This window comes from Rhincodon typus, chromosome 1 (genome assembly GCF_021869965.1).
Source record: "Rhincodon typus isolate 14 chromosome 1, sRhiTyp1.1, whole genome shotgun sequence".
NCBI classification, from domain to species: Eukaryota; Metazoa; Chordata; class Chondrichthyes; order Orectolobiformes; family Rhincodontidae; genus Rhincodon; species Rhincodon typus.
The window spans coordinates 70,430,638-70,445,650 of NC_063332.1; the positions used below are offsets into that span (position 1 = coordinate 70,430,638).

The 15,013-nt window shown below is 39.6% G+C and overlaps 1 protein-coding gene across 1 annotated transcript in view; it reads left to right on the forward strand.

Annotated features, from left to right (window-relative positions):
• mtmr7b (myotubularin related protein 7b) overlaps positions 1-15,013 on the forward strand; it is an 82,478-nt gene that overhangs the window by 41,776 nt on the left and 25,689 nt on the right. The window contains exons 7-10 of the mRNA XM_048598423.1: positions 904-1,036; positions 5,263-5,372; positions 5,851-5,976; positions 10,031-10,080. Coding sequence (XP_048454380.1) covers positions 904-1,036; positions 5,263-5,372; positions 5,851-5,976; positions 10,031-10,080 — 419 coding nt within the window. The remainder of the gene's footprint in view (positions 1-903; positions 1,037-5,262; positions 5,373-5,850; positions 5,977-10,030; positions 10,081-15,013) is intronic.

A 15,013-nucleotide genomic window follows, 5' to 3' on the forward strand; every position in this document is an offset into this window, starting at 1 on the left:
TTTGTTTACTTGTCTGAAGTCAGTTACCAAGCAGGGCACATAATGAGTGACCCATATGACAGTGTACCTCAATATGCAGTATCTCAGACGCTGCAGTTGCAGGAGTGACAGTGATGACAGAGACAGGTTCATAACCAAGACCGTGGCAGATGTAAAGCAGCGAGTGGAGGAGTAGCGGAGGGTAACAACAAGAAGAGGGAAAGATGAACTGTATTGCAGTAAAATCTTGCATTATATTCAGTGTTTCAAAATGGAGGATGGTGACACTTTGCATTTTGCATGTGAGAAAACACTTTTCACTGTATTTTTACATATATGTGACAATATATCTAAATCTATTCACTCAAAAAGCTTTCACTAGATGAACTGACTAAGTCTAATTTAACATCGATGTGATTGATCCAGTTTATTGGTTTGCTGCCACCTTAAGTGTAATTAGCTTGTTTGAATTTCCCATTTAAACTTGAATTTTCTGATTGCAGTCATCTTTTTTGAGAGATAAAAATGACTGAAGAAGCCTTTGTATTTGATCACAGCTAATTTATTTTGATTTGTTGATCTGAACTGGGAACAATGTTGTTCTCAAATCTCAGAAGATTTGTGTAATACTGATTTTGCTGTCAAGAGATTTAAGATTAAAATTATGATATTTCTTTATCTAAAAATTAAATCCGAATTCATATGGCAAATGGTTATAGTCTAACAGGTTTATTTGAAATCACAAGTTTTCAGAGTGCTATTCCTTCATTAGGTGACTCCACATGGTGTAGTGTGACTTCTAAATTTGTCCACCCAAGTCCAACACAGGCATCTTTACCTTAAGAATTAAATTCCTAAATATAAAATGTAATTCATATGTAATTTTACTTCACGTTGTTTTAAACTTTTCACTTTTCTTTTCAGTTAAATGCAATGGCAAACCGAGCAGCGGGAAAAGGATACGAGAATGAAGACAACTATTCAAACATTAAGTTCCATTTTATAGGGATAGAAAACATCCATGTCATGAGAAATAGTCTGCAAAAACTACTGGATGGTAAATATTGGAGTCGATAAGTTCACACTTGTGTGACGTTGGATTTTGTGTGGTTCACGAGTGGTTACCTAATAAAGGCAGTCAACAATTTGTAGCAATTTTCAGATTGTTTAGTGAGTTTGTTAAGAAGTGGCAGTTTAGGTATGATACATTTATTAAGTATCAAAGGAAAGTTTGCAACATTGACAATTGGGGATAATTCACTGATAGCAGTGGACACACGATTGATGTGAAATGTGTTGGTCTCATTGAAATTGTGAAGACAGTATCCTGCTGTCTAGCTGAGGTGTTAGGGAATGCTTGCCTATGTTTTCCTCCTCTTGTCCTGGTCCATCTTCTAGCTTGAGAAGAAAGCTTTCTGAGGACTGCCTGATGGGTACTGACTGTTCAGAACTACTGCCTACGAAGACCACTTGACAAGCACCACCTGACGAGGACAGTCCTCTGCCACTGATCACTTGTTATTATCCCCTGTTTCTAGGGAGTGGTAGCTTAAGTTGTGTCATTCAATTGTCTGAATCCTTTTGGCCAATTGCTACTCATGATATCCGATCACCTTTGACCCCTTGCCTACCTCCATCTATAGGCTAGATTTCATTCCTTCTCGGAACAAAACCTTCTCAAAATACTGCAATTATAATAAGCTAATGTGTGCCTGATTAAATCTTCTGTTTGTGCTTGTGAAAGGCTAGTTACTACCATGACATGATTAAATGAGACACCACGGTTCACCGGAAATACTGAGTATGGAATACTAAACGAACATAGTTTTAAAAGGACCACAATTACCAACAGTGATAGATCATGCTGAGACAAAATCTTTATCTATTCTTGTCATTTTATTTCTTAACTTTTAATCCTATTCTTGATGACTTGAAATTCAGCACTCTGTGTGAAAGTGGTCGTATAGTTTCTTTCAATCAAGTCAATGATTGGGAAGGAAACTTAGACCCAGCATTCTAGATTATAGACCATTAAAAAAGAATTCCTGATTACAGATGCCTAATCTTAGAATACTGAGTAAGGCTGTGGTTGGCTGTGATGCTGTCTGTGGTAAAATATTCTTTAGCCAGTCAATAAGCATGCTGTTAAATGAAGAATAGATGCTTGGTCAAATGGAATCACTCTCGTAGAATTCTGTCCCAGTAGGAAAATGGACAGAACATTGTTGGTGACGTAAAGCAATTCTTTTATCACTTGTCCATTTCTGTGTTCTCCCTCTATCCATTTACATACTCCACCTGAAAGGTATATATACTGCCCAAATTTGAAGAAAAGTAGAATCTGTTGCAGTATATAGTATGTGGTGGATATGCCACCACCTATATTCCTGCTGAATTGCAGGAATGGATTTTGAAGCTACTAATGTGCTAGTTTTCAGCCTCTGATTGATACTACAGTTATAGAGTCAAACAGCTGTACAACATTGAAACAAATCCTTCACTACATGCTGACCAGAAATCGTAAGTTAATCTAGTCCCATTTGCCAGCATTTGGCCCATATCCCTCTAAACCTTTCCTATTCATATATCCATCCAGATGCCTTTTAAATGTTGTAATTGTACCAGCCTCGGCCACTTTCTGTGGCAGCTCACTCTATACATGCACCATCTTCTGCATGAAAAGATTGCCCCTTAGGTCCCTTTTAAATTTTTCTCCTCTCACCTTAAACCTATGCCGTCTAGTTCTGGACTTCCTCACCCTGGGGAAAAGACCTTGGCTATTTACATGCCGACATGTTTTTACAAATCTCTGTAACGACACCCCCGGGACTCCAATGCTCCAGAGAAAATATCCCCAGCTTATCCAACCTCTCCCTTTGGCTCAAATCCTCCAACCCCAACAACATCCTTGTAAATCTTTTCTGAGCCCTGTCAGGTTTCACAACATCCTTCCTATAGCAGAGGGATCAGAATTGCACGCAGTATTCCAAAAGTGGCCTAACCAATGTCCTGTACAGCTGCAATATGATCTCCCAACTTCTATACTCAATGCACTAATCAATAAAGGCAAGCATACCAAATGCCTATGTCACTATCCTGTCTACCTGCAACTGCACTACAGGAACTATGAACCTGTACTCCAAGGTCTGTTTGTTCAGCAACACTCCCCAGGACCTTCCCATTAAATGTATGTATCCTGCCCTGATTTGACTTTCATAAATGCAGCACGTCACATTTGTCTAAATTAATCTCATCTGCCACTCCTCAGCCCCACTGGCCCATCTGATCAAGGTCCCATTGTAGTTTGAGGTAACCTTCTTCACTGTCCACTACATCACCAATTTTGGTGTCACCTGCAAACTTAGTAACCGTACCTCATTTATATAAATGATCAAAAGCAGTGGACCCGGCACCGACCTTGGTGGCACACCGCTGGTCACAGGCTTGCAGTCTGAAAAACAACCCTCCTCTACCACCATCCACTGTCTCCTACCTTTGACCCAGTACTGTATCCAAGTGGCTGGTTCTCCCTGTATTCCAAGTGATCTAACCTTGCTAATGGGTCCAGTCAAATGCCTTACTGAAGCCCATATACTTCATATCCTCATCAATCCTCTTTGTTATTTCTTTAAAAAACTCAATCAAGTTAGTGGGACACGATTTCCCATGCACAAAGCCATGTTGACTATCCCTAATCAGTCCTTGCCTTTCTAAATACATGCAAATCCTGTCCCTGAGAATCCCCTCCAACAACTTGCCCACTGCTGACCTAAAGCTCACCGCTCTATGGTTCCCTGGCTTTTCCTTACTACCTTTCCTAAATAGTGGCACAATGTTAGCCAACCTCCACTCCTCTGGCACCTTAGCTGTGGCTATCGATGATACAAATACCTCAGCAAGGGACCCTCGCTTCCCACAGAGTACTCGGGTACACCTGATTGGGTCGTGGGGATTTAGCCACCTTAATGTATTTTTAAGATGTCCAGCACTACCACCTCTGTAATATGCATATTATTCAAGATGTTGCTATTTATTTCCTTTGGTTCTCTGGCTTCCATATCCTTTCACACAGCAAACATTGATTCTGCTTGATGGTGTTGGAGACATCTATAAGGCATGGGCTTATTAACCAAATTAAAGTATTAAAATACCACCTACAGGCCTGATGGGAAATCATGACAGCTAATTATAGGTAAGGTAGTTTTAGAGATTCCGTGGAGACAGTTTATATGTAGTTTTTTTGTGAAGCACATGTAAGATTTCAAATCAAAAGGGAACATCATATAGTAGGCCAAATTTTCTAGGTTTCCACCGAGGAGGGCCGAAGGACCTGTTCCTGTGCTGTACTCCTAGGACTGGGAGCTCTGACAACTGCATCAAATTGTAGGTGCAATCCCCATACTTGGCCAGTCATTCATTAGCAGACAGAAAATTTATTTTTGTTTTAAACCATTCTGTTCTGCTATGTTATCCCTGGGACAGGTGGAACCTGCACCCAGAGCTTCTGGTTCAGAGTTAGAGATGTTACCACTGCACCACATATCGCTGTTATGTTCTGGAATCACTTAATATTCTGATCACATGTGCCTGGCGCATAAGTCTCCTGATAAAGATAAATCTTTGAGCAGCCATGTAATGTTTTGGGACCTTTGTTGTATTTTATATTTGTTTTTTGTCTACATTTAAAATGCTTGCATTGGGAAAGGAATTGTTATGATGAGAGTGTCAGAGATTGTTTTGTCTACAATAAGATTGCCTGTAAATTTGTTTGCTGATATATGATTTTGTGGTGAAATCATGATTGCAGAAAATATTATTTTAACGTCAGAACAGTTGGACAACAAAAACATGAAATAGGCATTAGACAATAAAAAGATGATATGCACTCAAGAAAGATGAAAATCAATGAATAGGAAAGGTTTGGATGGATATGGGCAAAACGCTGACAAATGGGACTAGATTAACTTAAGATATCTGGTTGGCATGGATGAGTTGGACTGAAGAGTCTGTTTCTGTTCTCTTTGACTCTATGAATCTTTGAGTAGTGCCATTATATCAAAAAAAGTAATGCAGAAGAGATAGTTCCCTTGTCCTAGTCCAGTGTGATTACCATTATTGTTAACAACACTGGAAACTTGCATGTGACACAAAATATAATTATATTTGCAGTTGTTCTATAAAGCAAAAGGCTCTCTGTATGATTGTATTTGTCGGTGTGCAGATCAAGAATTGTTTAGAATGTATGATTTATATAATATTACTGAAATTGGTTTTTTTTTTAAGTCTGTGAGCTTCGATCTCCTTCAATGAGTGACTTTCTATGGGGTTTGGAGAATTCTGGCTGGTTGAAGCACATTAAAGCCATTATGGATGCTGGAATATTTATTGCAAAAGTAAGTTAATTAATCTAAAATTGCTTTAATGATACTGTTTCCAGTTTTCTTTTTTGTTTTCTCTTCTTACATTGCCACTACCCTCATCTCTGAGGTGGTACAGTCAAACATAGGGCAATCTCATTGCATGCTGCAGGATAGCTTCAATTGTTTTAGTTACATATTAGAGAATATGTTAGACAAGATTAAAAACAAAATGACACCTCACAGGACAATGCTTAAATATAAATATAGAAAAGTCCTTCTAAAGAGCCCTGAGTAAGCTCAGGTTTTGTTCAACATAAGAAGTTTGTATTTTAATGTTACAAACTAATAAACTGTGTCCAGAATTACTTTTTGGTTTCTTACGGAACAAAACACAGTTTATGTGAATATAGCACCACCACCAGATATGGGATTCCTTACCCTGATCTGCTGAAGTTTAGCCATATGTCTACGTTCTTTGATGTAAATATGATGCGGTATTTTGTTATTTCAGGCCGTTGCTGAGGAAGCAGCCAGTGTGTTGGTTCACTGCTCAGATGGTTGGGACAGGACAGCACAGGTTTGCTCCATAGCAGGCCTGCTACTTGACCCGTTTTATAGAACTTTAAAGGGATTTATGGTAAGCAGAATACACTATAACAGAGGGAAAAGGGGAGCAGACAGATGCAAGTCTTCATGTCAACGTTTTTATTAGCATTTTTTCTTTTTTTTAACCCTTATTTTGAAACCTCAAAATTGTATTGAGGTTTTAATTAATTTAAAACAAATGTTTGTGGGATATGGGCATTGTTGATTAGGACAGAATTTATTGTTGATCCCTAATTGCCTGGAGAAGATGGCGCTGAGCTGGCTTCTTGAACTACTATAGTAGGGATACCGACAGTGCTGTTAGGAAGGGAGTCCTAGGAATTTGACCCAGTGACAATGAAGGCACAGCAATGTAGTTACAAGACCATTCATTAATGAATTGAATCAAATAGAGTTAGCAAGGCTGGCAATGTGTTGCAGCTGCAGTATGTGGGAGCTGATGGACGCGAGCGCTATCCACCAAGACCACATCCATAGCGAGTATACCTGCTCGAGGCACTTACACTCAGAGTTGAATAGCTGTGGATACTACAACATATCAGGGCGAGAGTGAGACCCCTGGACACTGTTTCAGGAGGCAGTCTTACCCCTCAGATAAATTACATCAGCTTTGAACTGTGGTCACGGACAGTATAGTGTGAATGTGTGTGAACATTATGGGGATCCAGAATGTAGCTCTGAAGAAGCCTGAACCAGTGCCCTTGTCTCTTAATATGAGATTTTTGCTGCTGATGTAGACAAAGGCACAGACTGCAGGTAGGATAAGCAAACTGGACACTGTTGTGGAGGGAAGAATAGTCAAATACGTTGTGTTAGAGGATAGCATAGTTAAAGGAATGGGCACTGTTCTCTACAGCAAAGAGAGAGATTCAAAGTCTGTGATGCCTTCCTAGTGTGAAAAGACATCTTTTCTGGGTTGAAGAGGAACATGAAGTGAGGGGGGAAGGATTCAGTTGTCATGATCCACATTGGTACCAATGATAAAGGTACGACTAAGAAAAAGGTTCTGCTGGGGGATTACGAGCAGTTCAGGGCTAAATTTAAAAGCACACATTACTACCTGATCCATGTGAAAATTGGTGTAAGGTGAATAAGATTGGAGAGGTAAATGTGTCACTCAATGATTTGTGTGGGAGAAGTGAATTCTGATTCATGGAGCACAGGCACTAATACTGAGGAAAGAGAGAGGGCTCCATTTAAACCATGCTGGGACCAGTGTCCTGCTGAATAGTATAACCAGGGTTGAATTTGGGACATAAACCAATTAGAGGGCAGGGTGTGGGTTCATTGAAGAGAAGTTTAATAAGTCAAAAAGAAACAAGAGAGCAGAGATGCAGGGCAATGAAGATGCAAATGATAATCAAAGTGTGAAAAGGAGGTTTAGAAAATAAATGCAGAAGAGTATACCAAATATTAGAACCAGAACAAGTAATAAATGGGAAAAAGTCAAGGCTTAAGGCTATATATCTGAATGCAGGTGGCATTTGTAACAAGGTTGATGAGTGACAGCACAAATAGAAATCAATGAATATACTTGATTGCTATTACGGAAGATACGGTTACATGGTGACCAAGACTGAGGATGCTGAAACTGGGAACTCAGTATTTCAAGGGTATTCAATATTTTGGAAGAATAAACAAAAAGGAACAAGAGTTGGGCTAAGATAACAAGGTGTAGAGCTGGATGAACACAGCGGGCCAAGGAAGGAGCAGGAAGGCTGATGTTTCGGGCCTAGACCCTTCATTGTTAATAAAGGATGGTGTCAGTGTTACGGCATGTAATGCTATGAGTTTAACAGATGTGGAATCAGTTTGGGTGGAAATAAGGCATTGCAAGAGGAAGAAGTCACAGTTCTGAGTCATTCTGTAGGCTCCTGAAGAGTTGCCTCACTACAGGCCGAAGTATAAATCGGGAAATAATGGAGGCTTGTGAGAAGTGCTCTGTAGTTGTTGTGGGTGGTTTAATCTGCATATAGACTGGACGGAAGAGATGGACAAGGGTGACATGGAAATAGAATATGTAGAGTACGTCAGAGATAGTTTCTTAGAGCAATACATTGCAAAATCTACCTGGGAACAGGCTTTTTTGGATCCAGTAATATGTAATGAGTTAGGTTAATTTGGGATAGAATGAGGTGGGTTGACTTGCTGATGTAGCCACAGTATTTATATGGCTGATTCATTTCAGTTTTTTGTCAATGTTAACCCCGGACTGTTGCAAGTGGGGAACTCAGTGGGGGGATGGTTAGTTTCAGTCATGTTTGAGAATGTTATTATCTGGCCCTTATGCAGTATGAATGTTAGTTGCCGGTCATCAGTATGTATCCATGCCGGATCCCAGCCTGGGCAAATGTGGAGGACTGGTAGTAAAAGAGTATCTGGTTGTAAAATTAAGTACCAAATCCAAAAATAAACGTTGATATGAAGATCATTGTGACAACTCGTGTAAAAGAGGGAAAAGCTGAATGAGAAACCATTGTCTGAACAAAGGTAGACATTTCTGGAGATACTCAGCAGGTCTGGCAGAATTTGTGGAAAGAGAAACAGAGCAAATGTTTTGAGTCCAGTGACCCTCATTCAGAACTGATGGCATCTTGGAAAAAGTGGCTTTATGTTGATGACAGAGCGTGGCGGGGTGGGGAGTTGAGTGGAATGAATAGAAGGAGTAAGTGAATAGTTGGAGACGGAGCACAGAGAAAGAAGTTAGGCAGACAAAGAGATTGTTGATAGTAAACCAGGGAAGAAGAAAAGCTAGAGAGATGATAATGGGGATTATGAGAGGGTGAAAATGGGAAAGCTGTACTGAAAGCAACCCATGTCATGACAGGGCCTAGAGTGTAGAGTAATGGGTAAAAGACATTGAGGGAGGTTCAGGCTCAAAAATTATTGAAGGCTACAATGTTTCCATGCGGAAAATGAGGTTCTGTTCTTCCAGCTTGCACTGAACCTCGCTGGAGCACTGCAACTGCCCCAAGACAGATATCTGGGCTAGGGGAGGACTGGAGGTATTTAGACTTCTCAACATTGAAAGCAAATAATTGAGAGTGATCTTATTAAATATGAGGGGAGGGGTTTTACTTATATTTAAGGTGAAAAGAATGCAAAAGGTAAATTTTGAGCACAATTGCAGTCTAACTCATGACACTAGAACAAGGGGGCATAATTCCACCTAATAAAGCATAAACATGGGGCTGATATTGGAAAGTTAGTTTTAATATGCAGTATTTCATACAGCTGATACAATTTATATGAATGGAAAAACTCCTTAACGCAGTTTTGTGCACATTTAGAAGTCTCAACCTGTGGAGTGGGTGACTTTTCGAGCAGCAGTCAGGAGCTAGAATTTCTAGCAATACAGTACCAACAATACCTTAAAAACAAATAGCAGTGTACCACAAATTTAGAGTTGTATCCAGTTCTCTATTTCAATAGATCATCTTTTATAAAACGGATGAAGTCAAATGTGTAATGTATCCACAGCAACTGTACGTGGAAATCAGCCTAATTAACGCAACAAAATTAGCAGGCGTGCCAAGATGGTGCAAATAAATGAAAATGAAGGGCTTATTTATTTAGATTAATCCAGTAGGCCCAGATATCCGTTTTATATTTTCTGCTTTCAAGTGTCAAACTTGGCTCTGTGCTATCTCTCTCACCACTTAATCAGGTGGTTGTGGGTTCAAACTACCTTGCAGACATTGATCATATAATCGAGGCTGCGCTTCAGGCTGCTGTACTGAGGGAGTGCAATACTGTTGGAGGTGACATCGTCCTGATGGTCCCACTGTGATTACTCTGAATCAGTAAAGTTGGAATAATCAGAATGGTCCCTTGTGAATGACCGAAGCCCTATCTGGAAAAAATAGGTTCCATGGAAGAAATTCTAACCGTTTGAAATGAGTTTGCATTTGTTAATAACCTTAAGATATACTATGTAAATGCTATTTATTTCTTCCTTTCTTAATGCAAATTGACTGGTTATTCTGATCCTTCAACTATAACATGAGAGATTTGTAGAATCAATTGCTTTTTGTCGTTGTCACAATTATGATTTTATAAAGTCCTTTTCATAACTTTTAATATAGGTTTTAATTGAAAAAGATTGGGTTTCCTTTGGACACAAGTTTAATCACAGGTAAGCATAATCATCAAAATTTAATTATATTCCTTAAAGTATATTCATATTCTTTTCCTCATACCAGCAAATATTGACTGGATTTTTCAAAATATCAAATATAATCAGTGTTGGAAAAATGCAAATCCCCAAAGAAGAAATATTCATTATACTGGTAAGTTGAATAGTTATGATGACAAATTTGTTCTGCATATTTCTTGTATGTTATTTCTTAGATAAAATTGTGGGCAGTTTTATCTCTTCCCATGCTTTTCGTGGTTGTTTGCCACACTCAATACTAGATATCTGCGTTCATGGCAAATTTACTTCTGCAATTTTGTTTCTCGGCATCCAGTGTCTGATAGTATTATTGATCTTGGGAACTTGTTTACTGTTGCTGAAAAAGAGATGATTTTGAAGTTTATTGCACTCATCAGGAGGATGCAAAAATGCCAACTTTTAGATGGAACAACAATTTATACACTTGTGAAATGGATATGTCTAGTGGACCTTGATATCCCTGGAGAATCCAGAGCAGTTGCCCCCAAAACTCTTGTTTGTTTTTAAAAAAATTAATGTTGCATTGATCGGGAAGCGTTACGGGGAATGCACCAGGGAACACTGACTTCAACCTAAGCAGAACTGGGTCCTGTGTTTGAATTTACATTGCTTCTAACAAGTGTTAAATGAGCCACAAGGTGAGCCCAAATGATAGTCTTAAACAATTGTTAGAATTATTAACACGCTCTGGGTTTATTGAGTAGGAGCTGCTCAATCTTGGAACCACATTTAATTCTGAATGTTACAGGTGAAATTTTCTCCTCTGTGGTGTGCCATGAGCGGTGATAGGAAAGTTAGGAGAATATGGAGAGAATTTTTTTAAAAATTGCAACTTTGTATTGAGAAAAATGTTTGCAATTTTCCCCACAAGCCTTTGATGGTGACTTCACAATTCAGCCATTTTTGAGCAGCACTACCTTATTTCCGTGCATTTACAACTCATTAAAGACCTAACTCTCCTTACTTGTATGCCGCTTCCAATTCTGGTCTCCTTCCCTGAGACATTAGATGGCACAAATTCCTGACATATAAATCAGAGTGAGTATCTGATGACTGCACTTTGTCAAATGGTTGTCTTTAGTCCTTATGCAAACACTGCTTCACAACAATGTCACTGCAAGCTCCATGGTCGACCTGTTTCTCAATCCTTTGAATATAGAAGTCAGCTATGGCAAACCACCAGCCCGTCCACATCATGCCTGTGCACGGGCCAGTTCAGACACCACATTAGACCTTCAACAATTTACCTTGGAGCTCAGGCATACCTAAAAGTTTCATACATCTGCCAGCTTGCTTTGCTTGCAGCAGTACACTTGCATTTTATTCATCTACACATTTCTTTAATGCAGACGCATGCATTACATGCAGCTTTTTATGTTAGGGAGCAGTGAACAGTGAAGGGAGTCAGCATGTCATTGTGCGGCAATATCACACCTTGCAGCATGTGGCCACAGTTCATGCAGCAGACTGCATGAGTTGCAAGCAAATGGCCATGTATGAATGTCAGAGAGATGCAGTCTGTAGTTGGGTGAAGGGTTGGGGAGTTAGAGCAATAGTCAGTCAAGAGAGACTGCCACAGTCAGCCACAGGCCCATCTAATTCCAGGCCAAAAGGTTGCCTGCAATTAGGCACTTAGTGTTACCAGAGGCCGGAGATCTATGTCCTTGCAAGTTGGGAATTGGCTTTTGGTCACTGCTGCAGTTCAAATGCAACAACGCAGAGATTATCGTTAAATCATTGGGATTTCTGTGGAGACGTCAGTTTGGAGGACTGCTATGAGATAAAGCGAGGGATTGAGTATCATGGAAGTGGGAGGAAGAGCAGTTAGTGATAATACGCAGGTGTGGGAGTTTGTGCAGTGTCTCCAGTGAGTGAGTAGACAGTGCAGAGGGCAGGACGGATTGTGAGGAGAAGGTGGACGAGAGACATTGATTGGAAATGATGCACACAATGTTGAGAATTGTAGTCCATGAGCCTTTTTGAGAGGCATGTGCAGTGGTATAGTTAGTACATGGCAGCCCTGTAACTGTGATGGTGAAGGCAGAATATGGTGGCACTTGCTGTTGGGGAGCACAGAAGATCGTTGACCTTTTTTTCTGCACTGCTGGGCATCCCATTTCACTCAGGACACAGTACTGACTCTGGTTGCAATTTGGGTTCAAGCTCCTTGGTCTGGTGGTGTGACCTTCTTTGGTTATCTTGGACATGTAATTTGCTGAGATTGATAGTATCTTCCTCAGTGAAGACAGACACAAAAATCAGTTAGCTTTTCTGCTATCTCTCTATTCTTTATTATTGATTCTCCTGACTCTGTAATAGGCCCATTTTTCTTTTGGTCAAATATTTTCCGTTTATGAACCTGTGGAAATGTTTACAGTCGTTTTTGATTTTCGTTTGCTTCCCTGAATAGATCTTAGATCTGTTTTGGACATTTTTCCACATTTTTATCACTCATTGCTGTCTTTGCCCAATCAACTGGCCAGGCAAATCTTTCACTTGAAGTTCATGCTACATTAGAAAGGAAAAGAAATGGTAAAATTAAGAGAGTAGCCATTTGATTGGCATGTTGAGCAAATCAAATAATCATTCTGAAAACTAGTGAGTATTCTTGTAATGTAAATAAGCTCAATGTCTACATTTTCTAATCTACCAAGAAGTAAACTTGCATAGGATTTCAAGCATTTGGAATTCTACAGCCAGCAATTTGTGAAATTTTGAAAGCATAAGTGATGAATATAAGACTGAATAAAGTGTTAGCACATACACATTTGAAGGTTCAGAGGTTTACAGGCAATGACAATTCGTTGTTTTATATATATGTATTTGTACTAATTTGTAGTCAAAATCTTAAGATTATTTTTGTCTAATATTTTGTCAAATCACATTTTTCTTAAGATTCTTAGTGTTAACTCCCTATAGCAAAAATGTTTTGAGGATATATGAAAGGCAAACTATTGAACTGAATGGTCAGTTATTGTAATTGAAGCATAAGTGACAGTACACTCACAGGTGAATGGCTCATGTTCATCTACAGGACATGCCAACAGACATTTAAACAGTAAACTTGTTTTTCCCAGTTCCTGACCTCATTGCCTTGGTGCAAACATGAACTCCAGAAGTGAGGTGAGCGTGACAGTCCTTGACATCGAGCACACATTGAGGACCAAATGTGACATCAAGGAGTCTTAGCAAAACTGGAATCAATGGGCATCAGGGGCAAACTCTCTCGTGGTTGGATTCATACCTGGCACATAGGAAATGGTCGTGGTTGTTGGATTTCAGTTATTTCAGCTCCAGGACATCTCTGCGAGAGTTCCTCCAGGGTAATGTCCCAAGTCCAGCCATCTTCAGCTGCTCCTTCAATGATTTTTCCCTCTATTAGAAGGTCAGAGTGAGGATGTTTGCTGATGATTACACCATGTTCAGCATTTCCAACTCCTCTGGTATTAAAGCAGTCCATGTTCAAATGCAACAAGATCTGGACAATATCCAGGTTTCGGCTGAAAAGTGACAAGTAACATTCATGCCACACAAATGCCAAAGAATAATCATCTCCAATAAAAAAGACCATCTCATCACTGCCCCTTGACACTCAATGGTGTAACCATCACTGAATCTGCCAATATCAACATCCTTGGGGTTACTATTGACCAGAAGCTAAACTAAACTTGCAAAATGAATGTAGTTGCCATGAGACAAGTCAGAAGCTAGGAGTACTGCGGCGAGTAACTCACCTCCTGACTCCTCAAAGCCTGTCCACCATCAACAAGGCACAAGTCAGGAGTGCAATGGAATACTTCATGCTTGCCTGCACGGATGCAGGCCCAATAACACTCCAGAAGATTGACACCATTGAGGACAAAACAGCCTGATTGACTGGCACCACATCTGCAATCATCCACTCCCTCCACCACTGATGCTCAGTAGCAGCAGTGTTTACTATCAAAAATCCATAGACAGAACCTTCCAAACCCACGACCACATCCATCTAGAAGAACAAGGGTAGCAGATACATGGGAACGCCACCGCCTGCAAGTTCCCCTCCAAGCCACTCGCTGTCCTGACTTGGAAAGATATCGTCATTCCTTTGCTATCGCTGGACCAAAATCTTGGAATTCCCTCTCTAATGGCAATGTGGGTCAACCTACCGCACATGGACTGAAGTGGTTCAAGAAGGCGGCTCATCACCCACCTTCTCAAGGGCCACTGGAATGGGCTTATAAATGCTGGTCAGCCAGTGATGCCCTTGTCCCACGATTGAATTAAAAAAAAATGGAAGAAGTTTAACTGTTTTTCCTATTTAGAAAGGTAAAGTCGTTGAACAGTTTCTATCATTTTACTACATTCATGTGATTAAATGGCTTGCTTTCAATGGCTTGTTGACTGTTCCCTGCACAAATACTGCACACAATGTTTATATTTGAACCTGGCTTTTACTGACCTTGAATTGTTGCATCATACACCATTTTCAACCATTCTTTTAGTAAGGGAAAATCACAAAGGCTGTATAAGATGATGGTTTAAATAAAGTTTTATACTACAAAGCTTATTCAGGTACTTTAAAGTCACTGGGGTTTTTATTAAGGATGATTATCAGGCCTTAGAAGAAAGGAGTGTGCTAAAGATCCAGCAACATTTTTACAAAATACTGAAATTCCTTCTGTGCAGAAAAATGCTACTGAAATATTTATATGTCACTATATCTGTAGCTGGAGAACTTGAAATTGGAGAAAAGGAAAGCTTGAAGAATACTGGAAGAATTATTGGAATAAAATTGTGACTACATAACAAAAGCAGTTTACTATATTACCAGTAAACTTAGGAATGTAAAAAAAGGATCGCAAATACAAGAGTCACAAATAAACCCAATAATATTTTCAGGTGAAATTTCTTT